Raw genomic sequence first — 18,336 nt, forward strand, 5'->3', positions numbered from 1 at the left:
AATTCCACACCTAAATATACACCTCAGTGAAATCATGTGTTCACACAAAAACCTAGACACAAATGTTATTAATAGCCACAAAATGGAAACAACCCAAATGTCCACCAACTGATGAATGGATAAACAACATGTGGCGTATCCATATGATGGAATATTATTTGGCCATAAAAAGGAATAAAATGATACATAAAATGACATGAATGAACCTTGAAAGTATTATGTGTACATAAAAGACTAAAGAACAAGTAAAACTGGACATTTAATAAAATTTGCTTCTAACTCTGAAAAAAATTATGTGAAGTATAAAAAGCGAGACACAAAAAATCACGTATTGTTATGATTCTATTTATATAAAAGGCCCAGAATGGACAAACCCATAGGAATAGAAAATGGATTAGCGTTTGCCAGGAGCCTGGAAAGGGGAGAATGCGAGTGACTGCTCATAGATATGGGTGTTTTGGAGGGTGATGAAAATGTTCTGGAATTAGAGAGTTGCGATTGTTGCACAATCTTGTGTATATATTAAAACCAATGGAATTGCACACTTTTTTTTTTTTTTTAAAGATTTTATTTATTTATTTGACAGAGAGAGACACAGCGAGAGAGGGAACACAAGCAGGGGGAGTGGGAGAGGGAGAAGCAGGCCTCCCGCCGAGCAGGGAGCCCAACGTGGGGCTTGATCCCAGGACCCTGGGATCGTGACCTGAGCCGAAGGCAGATGCCCAACGACTGAGCCACCCAGGCGCCCCTGGAATTGCACACTTTAAAAGGGTAAATTTTATGGTATATAAATAGTCTTGCAATTTAGAATATAAGCAAATAAAACATTCTTTTCCCCCTTTTTATGCACTAATATCATATATGAGTCCACATACCTTTCCAATAGCTTCAGTGTGATGCTGTGTACATATCTGAAGTCTGCTAACCCAGTGTTGTCGTTCTTTAGCATCTGTGGCTGATAAAAAGAATACAAAAGTTATTCGCTTTTATATTTATTTTTGGAATACAATTAACTGTCTACAGCATGAAGAACAGATAGATAATTGAAAACCAGGAATTGGTCCTACTCTCCCTAGAGTAAATGTCCCCTACTGGAGGGAGGGAGAAAAAAGGCCCAAGCGTCAACTTTGTTAGGTAACACCGTAGCTGGATATGGATATTTCAGAAGGAGGATAAGTTATATGCAGCTAGGCAGGATATAAGACTTGACGTGTCTTAAGTTTCTCACAAAAATATGCTCTTACTTAAAGAAATAACCTTTATTAAGCATTTAATGTGTACTCAGTATTTTCAGATCTCTTGCAGCATGCTCAGTTAGGATTACCATTATATTTTATGTGCATTAATTAAACAAAAAACACGAATTAAATTTACCTAAACAAAAGTTATACTTTTTAAATGAATATGAACATTTTAATAAATCCCAGCTATGTATATTAATTACTAGAAACTTCAAAGAGGGCATGTAAACCAAATCAAGAAAAGGGGTAAAATACAAGGCAGACATAAAAAATACCATTTAAAGAAGCTATGTTTTTATATTTTTCAGTAATCAGGGTTTGTCTACACAAATATTTTAAATGGGCCAATTGTAAACACTTGTTCATTGTGCCACTTGAGAAAGCTTACTTATTAAAACAGATTTCATAAATTCATAAGCAATTCTAAGATTTTAGAATATCATATCTACATATCGATGACAGTAGTTTCTGTTTCCAAAACTCAAATGAAGGCAGGGAAGTACATCAACTTCTCAAGGGAAGAAGAAAACCATACTATTAATTCTTATATCTCGATCGTACCTCTGAGTTTATACTGTTCCCCACTGGCAGCATTTACAGTGAAGGTGTGAGAGTCCTCATCACTAGGTGATATTACAGCTCCTGCAAGCTGCAAAGTACCTCTGGGTTTTTGATTTCTAGACTGTTCATTCACAAAGTACTCCAATAACCCAGCTTCATTGTTTAAAACAAAAAACCTGTAATGATTCAAAAAGAAGTCATAATTTTTAAACATTCCCTGTAGTCAAACTAAAGCAAACTAAATTTCAATCACATTTTGGAGTCCTTGCTATTAAAAAAATAAAATTCAAGGGGTGCATGGGTGGTTCAGTTGGTTAAGCATCTGACTCTTGATTTTGGCTCAGGTCATGACCTCAGAGTGGTGAGATCCTCTCTCCCTCTCCCTCTGCCACCACCCACCCCCTCTTGCTCTCTAATAAATAAATAAACAAATAAATAAAATTCAAAAGCTGTTCAAGAAGTACTTGGAAACATAAGGCCGAATTTCCTAGCAATAAAGCTTATTGAAAAATTGAATGAATTTAATAAATGACATAAAACCTTGAGCTGAAGTAGAGGTACTTAATAGGAAAGAGGCATACCAGATAATGCAAAAAGGAAACAAAGATAGAGTATCCTTTCAGAGGAAAAGTTCTCTCTCTCCAGAATTCATTAACAAGGAAGGTAAATAACCCAAAGACAAATGGTAGTGAGAATTTTTATTTAAAATTCACTGGAAACAAATCAAAACATGAACTCTGAGGATAACTAAATGCTGGGTAAGGAATGAGTCTGATTTAAGATTTAATCAGTGAAATATACAATGAGAATAATGTCAGGGTAAAAAGATTTTGTGAATATATCATTAAATAGGTCACAACTAACGATTACTTATCCTGTTTAAAAATGTAAAAGCTGCAACTGGAGATGGAGAAACATAGGAACTTGAAACTAAATGATGAAACACTGATACACTTTGGAAAAGAATTTGATGTTATGATTTGGTTCCAGATTAATTACTTTATTCAGATTCCAATTTAAGTAACTGAATAGTTCTTTTAAAAAAAATTTAAAAAGTTTCAATTTAAAAAAAATAATGTTCGGGTTCGGAGCAGTTTGGCATTTTATGTTTCTGAGTTCTAGAACACTGGACCGTAAGACGGAGTTCAAGGTCCTAGAAGATACTGTCTTAAGCAACAGGCAACCATATCATATCAAACTGGGAGAAAATGGAAATCAGCTTTCTCTTCAAGGAAAACTGCTGAGAAGCAAGCAAAATTTGAAAGTGTTGCCTGAAAAGGGAGATGGGAAAGCAAAGAACTATTGTTTTTCTTGTTCATCTTTTAGCATGCTTCTGATTTTTAAAATTACGTTCCCATATTTAAATTTTAAAAATTAGGATTTTCTTTCATTTCATTCATTACTAGAAGAGTTACACACTTTTTCATGTGTTTACTGACCACCCATAGTTCTATTTAGTGAACTGCTCATCACATTTTGCCCATTTTTAGTAGGGTTTTTTTTTTTTTAAGATTTTATTTATTTATTTGCCAGAGAGAGACACAGCGAGAGAGGGAACACAAGCAGGGGGAATGGGAGCGGGAGAAGCAGGCTCCCACGGAGCAGGGAGCCTGATACGACCCGAGCCGAAGGCAGATGCTTAACGACTAAGCCACCCAGACGCCTTTAATAGGGTTATCTTTATTTTCCAAAATATTTGAAGAGATTCTTTGAATTACCACAAGATAGTCACTGACATCATCTTCAATTTCTAAAACATAAGCATAAAACACAAAATGCACATATGAATCTGCTATGGCCTGAATGTGTGCCCCACAAACTCATTATGTTGAAATCCTAACTCCTAAGGTAACAGTATTAAGAGACAGGGCCTTTGGGAGGTGTTTAGGTCATGAGGGCAGAACCCTCAGGAATGAGATTACTGCCCTTGTAAGAGAGACCCAAGAGCTCTTCCTTGACCTTTTTTCTACCATGTTCTCACACAACAAGAAGTCTATGACAGGAAGAGGGCCCTTACCTAACAACGCTGGCACCATGATCTTGAACTTCCAACCTCCACAACTGTGAGAAATGTTTATTAGCTACCCAGTCTGTAGTATTTTGTTATAGCAGCCCTAATGGACTAAGCAATGAATCTACTACAAAAAAATTCATCAAATAAAGAGAAAAATAAACAGAAGGGGTGGGTTAGTATGAAAGCAATCTCATCAAGATACTAAAAACCACTGAGTTGTACACTTTAAGTGGGTCAATTGTATGGACTGTGCATTATATTTCAATAAGGCTGTTAAGAAAAAGAACAAACAAACAAAAATGGAAGGAAAGAAATCTCTTTCCACTGTTCTAAATGTAAGTACAATTCATCTCAAACAGACAAAGAAAATTTAGACAAATAATATGTTTGAAAATCTCAAGTTTGCTGTGAGCACATATTTCTTATCCCAAAAGTATTACCACAAATTTATAATACAAGAGGCACTCACCTAAATATACAGAAAATAATGGTGAGGAGGGATTGGTGAAGTCATAGAAATAACCAATAACTGAACAGCATGGTGTCTATAGTTACTAACACTGTACAGCAAATTTGAAAGTTGCTAAGAGTAGATCTTAAAAGTTCTCATCACAAGAAAAAAATTTTTGTAATTATGTATGATGACAGATGTTAGCTAGACTTATTGTAGTCATCATTTCATAATGTATAGAGATATCAAATCTGTTGTATGTTGTATACCTGAAACTAGTATGTTGTAATTATACCTCACAAAAAAAATGAGCCAATAACTCATCATCTTTTTTTTTTTTTTTGAAGATTTTACTTATTTGACAGAGAGAGACACAGCAAGAGAGGGAACACAAGCAGAGGGAGTGGGAGAGGGAGAAGCAGGCTTCCCATTGATCAAGGAGCCCAATGTGGGGCTCGATCCCAGGACCCTGGGATCATGACCTGAGCCAAAGGCAGACGCTTAACGACTGAGCCACCCAGGCACCCCTGATCATCTTTTTAATACCAAGATGATACTATGGGTCCATTGCAATAAGACAGCACTTTGGGCTATCTTTCATTATACGTGGATTAATCCAAATATTCTTCCTTTATCCCTTTTATGAAGAGAAATTTTACAAAATGTATAGTTTGGAGATAGAAAGACAATCCACACAATGAGGAAACTTAACAAAGCCATTTTGCCCAGAAGGGTAGCAGATTCTTGATGGAAGCATTCTGAACAAGTTGGCCTAGCCAATAAATGAAGAAAATGTAGAAATAAAGGTTAAATGTAACAGGGAAACAAGATTCATCATGAACCTTCACATGAAGAAAATTCAGTTAAGTTGTTAAAAGAAAATGCTGTTACAATTGGCAAATAACTGCTTATTTTTTGCAATTTCAAAATAACAGACTGTCAATTTGGGGAAAGGACTAATCTTTGAAATAACCCATAACTTAAAGTTAAGTATCATCAAAATGCAACTTTAATCTAAAAATATTTTGACTTGGGGTGCCTGGGTGGCTCAGTTGGTCAAGCGACTGCCTTCGGCTCAGGTCATGATCCCGGAGTCCTGGGATCGAGTCCCACATCGGGCTCCCGGCTCAGCAGGGAGCCTGCTTCTCCCTCTGACCCTCTCCCCCTCATGCTGTTTCTCTCTCCCTCTCTCTCGCTCTCTAATAAATAAATAAAGAAAATCTTTTAAAAAATAAATAAAAATATTTTGACTTGGAAGTGTATCTTACAATGACAAAAATAAATTTGAGAAGATTTTTGGGAGGAAAGGCAACTATGTGCCATATTCTGGCCATCCCAGGATTTTAATGTTCTGTATCTACAGACTTCTAAGCCAGATGGGAAGCAATCTCACCTTCAGGAATTAGAAGTTAAAGTGGCAGGAAGTGGGTTCAGGAGAGGGTCTTGCTGTTCTGTACTTTGCTGGCCTACCACATTCCAGAGCAAGCAGTTATTTATACAGCATGCCCATGGTGGACTTCTCCAAGTTGCTTCAAGTTGACCTTAGTCAAAACAGAAATGGATTGGAGGGAAATGGTCTTGGACTGGAGGGAAATGGTCTTGGACTGGAGGGAAATGGTCTTGAATATCTGCTCTTATTACTTAAGCTACACCTGCAGCATATGGACAAGAGTGGGTAGGCATGCCAAAGAAACTGAGCAACTAAGCCGAGGGTCCTTAAACATGGTCTTAACCTTTCTGTTCACCTTTGATCATTCAATCTACATGTTTCATGCTGAGGACCCAGTATATCTCTGCTGTACTACAGGACCTCCAGCCCAGTTGACATAAAATAAAAATGGAAGATGGAAGTTTTTTTTTAAGTGGGGCTACAGTCTGGGCGCCTGGGTGGCTTAGTCAGTTAAGCATCCGACTCTTGGTTTCAGCTCAGGTCATATTCTCAGGGTCGTGGGATCCAGTCCCATGTCAGACTCTGCGCTCCCCGAAGTCTGCTTGAGATTCTCTCCCTCTCCCTCTGCCCCTCCCCCAGCTCATGCGCATGTGCTCTCTTTCTCTCTCAAATAAATAAAATCTTTAACAAAATAATAATAAAGTGGGTGTACAGCAAACTGACAAAGTGAGACCTCTTTCTGATGGGGTAAGTTGGTAAAAGGTTCTGTGTTCTCTCAGAGCAAACAGGGATGAGTTTACAAGCACTTTTTAGTGCTGCTAAAAACTGGTCTCTTACACAGCTGGAGGGATTATGTCAGGACAGGCAGTGCCTCTCCCTACCCTAGACTGTTTGCTTGGATCTGCTAACTCCAGACAACCAGTGGCCAATGGATCTTTTTGGTGGGCTCCCTCATGCAATGATAAACACCTGCCACTTCTTCCCATGGTCTCAAGTTGCCACTCACCTGAAATGTCATCTTGAAATTATACTAAATTTTATTTATTTATTTTAAAAAGATTTTATTTATTTATTTGACAGAGAGAGACACAGCGAGAGAGGGAACACAAGCAAGGCGAGTGGGAGAAGGAGGAGCAGGGAGCCCAATGCGGGGCTCGAATCCCAGGACCCTGGGATCATGACCCGAGCCGAAGGCAGACGCCCAATGACTGAGTCACCCAGGCACCCTATGCGAAATTTTATGTGTTTGTGTATGTTTTGGAGCTTTCTTACCTTGTTCCCTTTCTGAGAGTTTCTCAGTATTATTTAATATTATATAAATGACAATTGTTGGATATTGGGGGAGAAAGCTAACCTATCCTCCTTTTAGGAAAGAGAACAAAGAATAGTGCTAAAACCAAAGTGACATAAAAATTTTAAAAACTAATATTCTCGGGGCATCTCGGTTGCTCAGCTGGTTAAGTGTCCGACTCTTGGTTTCAGCTCAGGTCATGATCTCAGGGTCATGAGGTCAAGCCCTGTGATGGGCTCTGTACTCAGTGGGGAGTCTGCTTGAGATTCTTTCTCCCTCTCCCTCTGCCCCTCCCCCTGCTCACACACTCTGTTTCTCTAAAATAAATAAAATCTTTTAAAAAATTAATATTCTGTATGAAATTTGAATATATGAGCCTTCAAAAAATTTCAAAAACCTGAAGTGAAAAATACATGAAAAGACTCCCTTGACTTTATTTTATTTTTTTTTAAATAAAAGATGTGAACCCTGGAGAACTGCCCTTTTAACTTCAATAGGGATGATTCCCTTCTAAGTTTTCATATCCAGCTTGATCTGCCATATGATCTCTAACTTCCTGCGTGTCACTCTTATTTGGATTACCTAATGTCACTTCCAACTAAACACAACCCAAACCGCCCTCTCTGTTAAACAATCACCTTTTTATCTGTGCTTCTCCTATTCTTTTAAATGTCTAAAAATCATTCTTTTATAAATTATGTACCATTTTCAAGTTGTTTAAGGCAGGACAGCAAATTCAGCTCCTGTTATTTTATCGTGGCCAAAAGCAGAAGCATCCAAATGACATGTGAATTAGAAGCAGCATAATAATGTAAAAACATAGACTTTGGAGTCAGAACTGTCTGGGTTCAAATTCCAGTATTATCATTTTTAAAAAGTTTAAAACCAACAGTGAGATACCACTTCACACTTATTAGGAAGGTTATTATAAAAAAACCCCAAAAAACAAAAAACAGAAAACAACAAGTGTTGGTGAGGATGTGGAGAAATTAGAACCCTTGTGAACTGCTGGTAAGAATGTAAAATGATGTAGCCACTATGGAAAACAGTATGGAATTCCCCAAAAAATTAAACATAGAATTACCATATGATCCAGTAATTCCAATTCTGGGTATATACACAAAAGACATGAAAGCTGAGACTTGAACAATATTTGTACAATAATATTCATAGCAGAATTACTCAAAACAGCCAAAAGGTGGAAGCAACCCAAGCATCCATGGACGGATGAATAAAGAATATGTGGTACAAACATGCAATAGAATATTAAGATCTTAAAAAAAAAAAGGGTATTACTCAGCCTGAGAAAGGAAGGAAATCCTGACACATGCCACAACATGGATGAACCTTAAAGATATGATGCTTTTTGTGAAATAAAGTGAAATAAGCCAGGCACAAAAGAACCAATACTATATGATTTCATTTATCTGAGGTACCAAGAGTAGTCAAAGCACAGACACAGAAAGTAGAATACTGGTTGCCAAGGGCTTGGGAGAGGGAGAAATGGGGAATTATTATTTAATGGGTACAGTTTCATTTGAGAAGATGCAAGAGGTGCTACGGATAGATAGTGTTGATGATTGCACAACAATGTATGCATTTAATGTCACCAAACTGAACACTTATACATGGTTAAAATGATAAATTTTGTGTATATTTTGCCACAATAAAAAAAAATAGAAGTTTAATCCCCCTGCTCCACAACTACCAATTCTACCCTGGCTTTGCTCCTTACTGACTGCCTATGTGACCTTGGACTGGATATTTAAACTCGCCAAGATCCCAGAGAAGTTTGAGAGTCCTGCACAAAATAGGCAACTAAACACAAATTTATTTGCTGTCTCCAAACCATCCTAAAAGTTTAATCACTACAAGTATTTTAAAAAGCCCAAGGCATGGGCGCCTGGGTGGCTCAGATGGTTAGGCGTCTGCCTTCGGCTCGGGTCGTGGTCTCGGGGTCCTGGGATCGAGTCCCGCATCGGGCTCCCTGCTCCTTGGGAGCCTGCTTCTCCCTCTGCCTCTCTCTCTCTCTGTCTCTCATGAATAAATAAATAAAATCTTTAAAAAAAAAAAAAAGCCCAAGGCAGGTGAACAAGTAATTATAAACCTAATATAATAGTAACTTTTGTCTATTGTCAACACTTCAATAAAGGGTTGGGGAAACTGACAGCTACAAACAAAAGATGAAACTAGACCACTTTCTTACACCATATACAAAAATAAATTCAAAATGGATTAAAGGCTTAACTATAAGACGGGTAACCATAAAACTCCCAGAAAAAAACATAGGCAGTAAGCTCTTTGACACTGATCTTAGCAATATTATTTTGGATCTGTCTCCTCAGGCAAGGAAAACAAAAGCAAAAATAAACAATTGGGACTACAACAAACTAAAAAGCTTTTGCACAGCAAAATGAAAGAGCAACCTACTAAATGGGAGGAAATATTTGTAAATGATATATCCAATAAGGGGTAATATCTAAAATATGTAAAGAATTCATAAAACCAATGTAAAAAAAATATTAGAAACCCCAAACAATTCATTTAAATGTGAGCAGACAACCTGAATAGAAATTTCTCTAAAAAAGACATATAGGGGCACCTTGGTGGCTCAAAGTTAAGCGTCTGCCTTTGGCTCAGGTCATGATCCCGGAGTCCTGGGATCAAGCTCCACATTGGTCTCCCTGCTCAGTGGGGAGCTTGCTTCTCTCTCTCCCTCTGCCACTCTCCCTCCGTCCCTCTCCCTCTGTCCCTCACCCCTGCTTGGGCACTCTCTGTCTCTCTCTCGCTAGCTCTCAAATAAATAAATAAAATCTTAAAAAAAAAAAAAAAAAGACATAGGGGTGCCTGGGTGGCTCAGTCATTAAGTGTCTGCCTTTGGCTCAGGTCATGATCCTGGGGTCCTGGGATCAAGCCCCACATCAGGCTCCCTGCTCATTGGGGAGCTTGCTTCTCCCTCTCCCTCTGCCCCTCCCCTCCGCTTGTGCTCTCTCTCTCTCTCTCTCTCTCTCTGTGTCAAATGGAGAAATAAAATCTTTTTTAAAAAATAAAAAATAGGGCGCCTGCGTGGCTCAGATGGTTAAGCATCTGCCTCCGGCTCAGGTCATGATCCCAGGGTCCTGGGATCGAGTCCCGCATCGGGCTCCCTGCTCCTTGGGAGCCTGCTTCTCCCTCTGCCTCTCTCTCTCTCTGTCTCTCATGAATAAATAAATAAAATATTTTAAAAAATATATTAAAAATAAATAAATTAATTAATTAAATAAAATAAAAAATAAAAGACATATAGAGGGCGCCTGGGTGGCTCAGTCGGTTAAGCATCTGCCTTTGGCTCAGGTCATGATCCCAGGGTTCTGGGATGAAGTCCTGCATCAGGGTCCCTGCTCCATAGGAAGTCTGCTTCTCCCTCTCCCTCTGTCCCTCACCCCTGCTTGTGCGCGCTCTCTCTCGCTCTCAAATAAATAAAATCTTAAAAAAAAAAAAAAAAGACATAGGGGTGCCTGGGTGTCTCAGTCATTGCTAAGTGTCTGCCTTCGGCTCAGGTCATGATCTTGGGGTCCTGGGATCAAGCCCCACATTGGGCTCCCTGCTCAGTGGGGAGTCTGCTTCTCCCTCTTCCACTCCCCCTGCTTGTGTTCCCACTCTCGCTGTGTCTCTCTCTCTGTCAAATAAATAAATAAAATCTTTAAATAAATAAATACATACATACAGACAGACAGACATATAGATGGCCAACAGGCACATGAGAAGATCCTACTACCACTAATCATCAGGGAAATGCACATCAAAACCACAATGAAATATCACCTCCCAGCTGTCAGAATCGCTAGAATCAGAATGACAAGAAATACACATACTGGCAAAAATGTTGCATTCCTATTGGTGGGAATGCAAATTGGTACAGCCACAATGAAAACAGGTATGGAGGTTACTTAAAGATTAAAAACAGGAAAACAAAACTGGAAGTATCCTAAGTCCAGACTTCAAGTTACATTATAAAGCTACAGTAACCAAAACAGTATGGTGCTGGCACGAAAACAGACCCACAGGATCAATGGAACAGAACAGAAAACTCAGAAATCAACCCACAATTATATGGTCAATTAATCTTCAATGAAGGAGGAAAGAACATACATACAAAAGAATGAAACTGGACCACTTTCTTACACTCTCTACAAAAATAAATTCAAAATGGATTAAAGGCTTAAATGTGAGACTTGAAACCATAGAAATCCTACAAGAGAGCACAGGCAGTAATTTCTCTGACATCGGCCATAGCAACATTTTTCTAGATGTCTCCTGAGGCAAGGGAAATAAAAGCAAAAATAAACCACTGGGACTACATCAAAATAAAAACCTTCTGCACAGCCAAGGAAACACTCAACAAAACTAAAAGCAACCTACTGAATGGGAGAAGATATTTACAAATGATATATCCAATAAAGGGTTGGTATCCGAAATATATAAAGAACTGATACAAAAAATGTTGGTGGGGATGTGGAGAAAAAGGCACCCTCTTGCACTGTTGGTGGGAATGCAAACTGGTACAGTCACTGTGGAAAACAGCATGGAGGTTCCTCAGAAAATTAAAAACAGGACTACCCTATGATCCAGTAATCGCACTACTGGATTTTTACCCCCAAAATACAAAAAACACTCATTCAAAGGGATATATGCACCCCTACATTTATTGCAGCATTATTTACAATAGCCAAACTATGGCAGCAGCCCAAGTGTCCATCGACAGATGAATGGATAAAGAAGATGTGGTACAGACAGACAGACACACACACACACACATACACACAAATATGGTATACTACTAAGCCATAAAAAGGAAAGAAATCTTGCCCTTGGTGACTTCCTGGATGAACTTAGAGGGTATTATGTTAACTGAAATAAATCAGACAGAAAAACAAATACTGAATGACTTAATTTATGTGTGGAATCTAAAAAAACAAAACCAACAAACAAAACAGAAACAGATTTATCAATATAGAGAAACAAACTGGTGGTTGTTAGAGGACAGGAGGGATGGGAGGATAAACAATATAGATAAAGAGGATTAAGAGGTACAATCTTCCAGTTATAAAATAAGACGAAGGGATACAATGTCTGGCATAGGGAATACAATCAATAATACTATAATAATTTGGTATGGTGACAGATGGTAACTAGACTTAGTCAAGTGACCATTTTGTAATATACATAAATATCAAGTCACTATGTTGTACACCTGAAACTAATACAATATTGCATGTCAATTATTCTTTAATAAAAAAAATATTAACTTCTGAGGCATGTGGAGGGCGCCATCTGGACAGATGTCAACTCCTCTCACCCTCTAAAAAGGAGAATTCATCAGACTATTTTTTTTTATTTTTTATTTTTTTTAAAGATTTTATTTATTTATTTGAGACAGAGAGAATGAGAGAGACAGAGAGCACATGAGAGGGGGGAGGGTCAGATGGAGGAGCAGACTCCCCGCCGAGCAGGGAGCCTGATGCGGGACTCGATCCTGGGACTCCAGGATCATGACCTGAGCCGAAGGCAGTCGCTTAACCAACTGAGCCACCCAGGCGCCCGAATTCATCAGACTTTAAATAACTGTAAATTCTTCTCTAAAAGGTTTCCCATCCATGTTTGTACAGAAGTAACATCAGAATATAAAATTATCAGCCCCACTTCTAGTCTCTTAGGAGAGAGATGTGACACAGGATAATCACTTACCTGTACTGCCACCCAGTGACAAGGTTGGTGTACTTCATTAGGTAGCCATATACATTTTCCATGTGATCACTGTTTCAAAAAGATCAGAATGCACCAAAAAGTCAATAAAAATTAGAAGAACTATCAGGAAGTTAACTGAACAGTTTTAAAAATAGCTATTGATACATATGTGTTTTACAAATGCCTCAAACTTGCTTCAGAAGTTAAGATTTATAGATTAACAAAGAGGTATTTAATCCCCCAAATTTGATATCCATACGTCTTTATTTTACCAGATTTCTTCAGAACAAATATAATCCCATGTAAATTACTATATATAATATTTCAAATAGGAAATCATTATATAAATATAAAATTACACAAATATAAAACAAATATACTATAAATGTAATTTTAAATAAAAATATTTTATAACAATTCAATACTAAAGAAATAAAATAGTTTTATGGTTCTAGAAAGCCAAAAAAGGTCTCTAAATTGAATAGTGCCTCCTCACTCTGGTGGGACACATGAGAGGCCAATCTGTTCTGTCTCTGATTCTTTGGGCTTCCAAAATGAAGGTCCTGTTTTTGATGAGAGTGTGACACCTCACTCCCACTCCACATCAGACAAGTATGAGGCAAAACACTCTCTACAAGTTTTGCCATTGGAAAGATTTTGCTTGAGGCCTTATTACAACTGAGTTTTACTTCCTGCCCCATTTTTTCACATATTACACATATATTCTGCTATAGTGGCTCTTGAAAATACAGTGGCTTTTGAAAATCTCACTGATATTTCTTTTCCAACATTTTAAGGTTCCCTATACTTATGAAAAGTAAAGTGAGACCTACATTGACATATCTTGTTGATACATTCTTTATTTCATAATTTACATTAGAATTCCTTTAAAACTCACCTAAAGTTTTAATTTTACACTATAAAATGCAATGGATGTTCATCATTAATTTTCTTTACTATCCCTAAGTCACAGAGCATACTTGATAAAATTTCAGCTAACCAGCACAAAGGAAACTGAAAGAGTGAGACAACCGGCAACTTTTTAAAACATGGACATATTAAAGGCAAAAAGCAAGGAAGAGCTGGCACAACTAATAGAACAAAGTTCAAAACAGATTTAGCTTGATCTCAATGACAAATAAAAAGGGCTGAAGATAAAGACTCTCTCTGGAAAATGAAATGACCAAATTGATTATATAAGATTCTTGTAGCTATTACTGGGGAGTGAGTAGGGGGATGTCTCAGGAATAAACTCAATATTGAGTGTCTTTCTAATCTCATTTCTTCAAAGTGCTTGAAAATAAAGATCAAATCTAAAAATAAAGAATTGAGCCCATGACTATGTTATTTTTTTTCTATATTTTTCTTTCATTCTAAGGCTAGCAAGCAATACTGTTTATTAAGTGAAGCTACTCAAGTCCTTTGGGTTTCATAAGGTCACTAATCTCAAGAAGACAAAGGTTATCCACTTCTAAAATGCCAACCCAAAGTTCTAATAGTTATATGTTATGTCATGTTAAAACTGACAGTACCAGCTGAATTCTCATTTCAATACTTTCTAGAGCCCACATCTAGAAGAAAGGATTCTCTGGAAACCCAGCCCCTTGGGTTTTTGCTAGAGTTCATCTAGTTACAGCCCCAGGTCACAGTAAAGCTATTTCTTTCAGTTCCACTGGTACTTAAAAAAGCATGAAGATATTTTTCTTGTCTGGCTCCTACATCTTTCCCAAGCTTCAGGCTTAAACAGCTCTTTGGGGTCACAGGAATCCCAATGCTCATGGATTTTACCCAAAAATAACTTCCCAGAGTTCTTCCTGTTTTAGGTATTTAACACTCAGCTCAGCGCCCCTCAACTGTTTTTGCCCTCAAAACATTCCTTCAATTATATGTGGACCCTAAAAATGAAAAAAAACATTTTTTTTAAGAATTTTTTATTTTTAAGTTATCTCTACACAAAATGTGGGGCTTGAACTCACAACTCTGAGTGTATGCTCCATTGCCTAAGCCAGCCAGGCACCCCAAAAATGATTTTCAAAAAAAGACTCATAGATACAGAGAACAGATTGATGGTTGCCAGGGGTGGAGTAGTAAGTAAAATGGATGAAAGTGGTTAAAAGATACAAACTTCCAATTATAAAATAAATAAGTCCTGGAGATACAATGTCCAGCACAGTAAGTATATTAAAAATACTATATTGCATATTTGAAAGTTGCTAAGAGAGCAGCTGCTCTTAAAGGTTCTCATCACAAGAAAAATAAAAGTATAATATGTATGGTGATAGATATTTACTAGACTTATTGTGGTCATTTCACAATGTATACAAATATCAAATTAAGTTGTGTACCTGAAACTGATATAATGTTGTATGTCAATTATATCTTAAGAAAAAACTTATTTGTTCATTCTAACCTGTATTTTCCTTATTTATTTATTTATTTATACATACATACATACATATTCTGCATCCATCCACAAAAAGCCTAAGGTGTCACACGACCTAAATTAAATATTTCTTCAAAGTACCAAAACATTCCATAATTTACCATTTTTGGTTTTCTGAACCTTTATAATCTAGCTTCTCTACATCAAGCCTTCATAACTATACTATGACTATTAGCATAGAACAAAAATATTACAACTCAATTATAGTTCAATTCCTCTGGTTCTAAGACAATTATATACATATATATATTTTAAAGATTTTATTTATTTATTTGACAGAGAGAGAGATAGCGAGAGCAGGAACACAAGCAGGGGGAGTAGGAGAGGGAGAAGCAGGCTTCCCGCAGAGCAGGGAGCCCGACGCGGGGCTCGATCCCAGGACCCTGGGATCATGACCTGAGCCGAAGGCAGACGCTTAAAGACTGAGCCACCCAGGCGCCCCGACAATTATATTCTTTAAATGCATATGTGACCTGTGGAAAGAATTTTTCTTAAAACCTCAGTACAACTGAAAAATAAATAAATAAATAAAATTTTCATTTCTAAGTAATTGACGATAATGCCTCATCTCCTTTACTTTTGTCCAGTCTCTCCTATTACTAAAGCTAATCCTCATTTTGGTCACATCTAATAGTTATTTATATCAGTAGTTTAATAACTATCAGTGAATGTTTAACAGTACAATTCTGGTAGCATCATTCCCGAAATAAAATTAAAGTATATCCTTATTATACTTCACAGTACAATGTTTTATGTTCAATTTTTTAAATGTTAATATTTTGTTGATGCTTGTATCTAAAGAGTTAACTTTCTCACAAAAATTACAAGGGCGATATTGACATGGCTATGATATTCAAATGTGCAATTAATTATAAACTGCAGGCCTGCTTTTACTTCATGAAACAGACCTCTGAGGCTGCAAAGAATCAACTTAAGAATTAAGAACATCCTATTCTTTGAAACAGCTGGTTGGCCCTGTCCTGCTTTCTCTCATCCTTCCCCTTCCCCCCTTCCCGGCAGTGCAAGCAACAGATGTGGAACAACGGCGCCATCTGGTGGCCAGTATAAAGAGCTTTGTGAGTGAACACCTTTTGTTCACTCTTCCCTTTCTCCTCTTGCCTCCTTATAAATGACTCTTCATGTAGTACCTCTAACCCTTATGCTTTGCTCCCATTTAAAACGTGTTAATTTTGGAGAGGTAATATGGCTGAGGAGTAGGGCGACCCTAAGCTTGCCTCCTCCCTGGAACACTGCTTGATAAATATCAAATCACTCTGAACACCCAAGAAATCGAATGGAAGTCTTAGAGAACAAAGCTGCACATCTACAAACCAGAAAAATGACCCGTGGAACATAGGAGCTGCAGAGTTTGTGGGAGAAAAGAGCCATGGGCACTGCCCAGGGGAGGGCGCCCTGACAGTGGAGGGAGCATCAAGAGAGATGGAGGAGAGAGAAAGCACAGGAAAAAACAGAAAAGAAAAAAACAGTAAAAACACATGCAGGGGACTGAACAAGAAAACTATTCCGCAAACCATGGATGGGGAGAAAGGAGAGGGTTACAATACTGCCAGTTTTCTATAAACAGTGAAGTGCAGATTTTGAAGCTTCTGAAGTCTGAGACATTGCCAGGTTTGTGCCTGGGGAACTGAGCGGTGCTCCAATGGGAGAGCAGGGCTGAGCCCCAGCAGCAGACAGCCTGAGGATCTCCAGGGTCACACAGGGAGAAGCAGTACCCCTGCTTGGTGTGCATTTGGTAGAGGTGACACGGCCTCTCCACGGGCAAAGGGCCCTGCAGGCGCCATCAAGCTGTCCCACTCACCAGTATAGGAACAAAGACTCCCGACTGAGGGCTGCAAACCCCGGCACCAGCTGCGTGTTGTGATCTACAATAAACTCCAAACTGCTGAGAGATGGCGCAGCTCTCCTGCGACAAGCTGGCACTGGCCACAAAGCAGGGAGACCCTCCCCCAGAGGATCAGTGCGGGTCTGTGCCCCGGGGGGTCTCTGAAGTGTGGGATTTCGAAACACAACCACACCCGAGATAAAACACAGGAGTGCTGCACCGTTTGGCAGGAGGACAGCGAGGACACAAGGTGAAGGCGGGGATGTGACAGAAACCAGTAACACAGACAGGGTCATCACTGTTTGGGCATCTGTGAGGGCTTACTTTAGAGAGGTGGCACACATTTCCTGCTCTGGAGAGAACAGGTCAAAGCCATTCCCCCGCTCCCCTAGCTTGATCAATCTCAGTGAGCTAAACAGCGCCACCAAGTGGAGAACGGAGCCACTACATCAAGCCCTGCTCTTCTTCAGCCTGCAGGAGCATCTCCACTAGGGCAATTCCACCTGAGAATCAGAGCAGCAGGCCCCCCACCAGAGGACCAGCACAAACCCCCTCACACACCAAGTCTACTGATCACAGAGTGCTGCAAATCTTCAGCACTAAGGGAAACAAGATCTAGCAGCCTTTGGGCTTTGTTTCTTTTGTTTTTATCTGTTTTTGTTTTGCTTTTTGGATACAGAAAGCAATTTTTAATGTTTTAACTGTATTTTTCTTTTTCTTTTCTTTCTAACTTTTTTCTTTTTTTAAGATGTATTTACTTGAGAGAGAAAGAGAGAGCATGAGTAGAGGAGGGACAAAGGAAGTAGAGATAGAATTCTCAAGCAGACTCCCGCTGAGCACAGAGCCCAATGCAGGGTTCCATCCTAGGACCCTGAGACCATGACCTGAGCCGAAATCAAGAGTTGGCCATTCAACCAACTGAGCCACCCAGGCGTCCCTACCTTTTTCAATCGAGCTTTCTGTAACAAGCAGACCAAAACATACCTAGGATCTAGCTTCCTTTATGTACTTTTTTCCTTTTTCCTCGATTTTTTAAAATTTCGTTTTATTTTCCTTTTTTTGTCTCTCTCTAAAATGACAAGACAGAGGAATTCACCTCAAAAGAAAGAACAGGAAGAAATAATGACCAGAGATTTAATCAATGTAGATATAAATAAGATGTCTGAACTAGAATTTAAAACAATTATAAGGATACTAGCTGGGCTTGAGAAAAGCACAGAAGACACTAAAGAATCCCTTACTGCAGAGATAAAAGAACTAAAATCTAGTCAGGCCAAAATTTAAAATGCTGTAACCAAGATGCAATCTCAAATGGAGGCTACAAAAATGAGGATGGACAAAGCAGAGGAGCAAAGCAGTGATACAGAAGATAAAA

The 18,336-nt window shown here is 38.4% G+C and overlaps 1 protein-coding gene across 2 annotated transcripts in view; it reads right to left on the bottom strand.

Moving 5' to 3' along the window:
- OSBPL11 (oxysterol binding protein like 11) overlaps positions 1-18,336 on the bottom strand; it is a 99,465-nt gene that overhangs the window by 49,159 nt on the left and 31,970 nt on the right. The window contains exons 2-4 of one of the 2 annotated variants that reach the window (XM_045903027.3): positions 12,676-12,744; positions 1,803-1,978; positions 876-955 (exon numbers count right to left, since the gene is read on the bottom strand). In XM_045903027.3, coding sequence (XP_045758983.1) covers positions 876-955; positions 1,803-1,978; positions 12,676-12,744 — 325 coding nt within the window. The remainder of the gene's footprint in view (positions 1-875; positions 956-1,802; positions 1,979-12,675; positions 12,745-18,336) is intronic. The other variant, XM_064573308.1, reaches the window with a different exon arrangement.

The sequence above is a fragment of the Mirounga angustirostris genome, unplaced genomic scaffold (genome assembly GCF_029215605.1).
Source record: "Mirounga angustirostris isolate CCGP_5_RB_7025 unplaced genomic scaffold, mMirAng1.0.hap1 SCAF_1, whole genome shotgun sequence".
NCBI classification, from domain to species: domain Eukaryota; kingdom Metazoa; phylum Chordata; class Mammalia; order Carnivora; family Phocidae; genus Mirounga; species Mirounga angustirostris.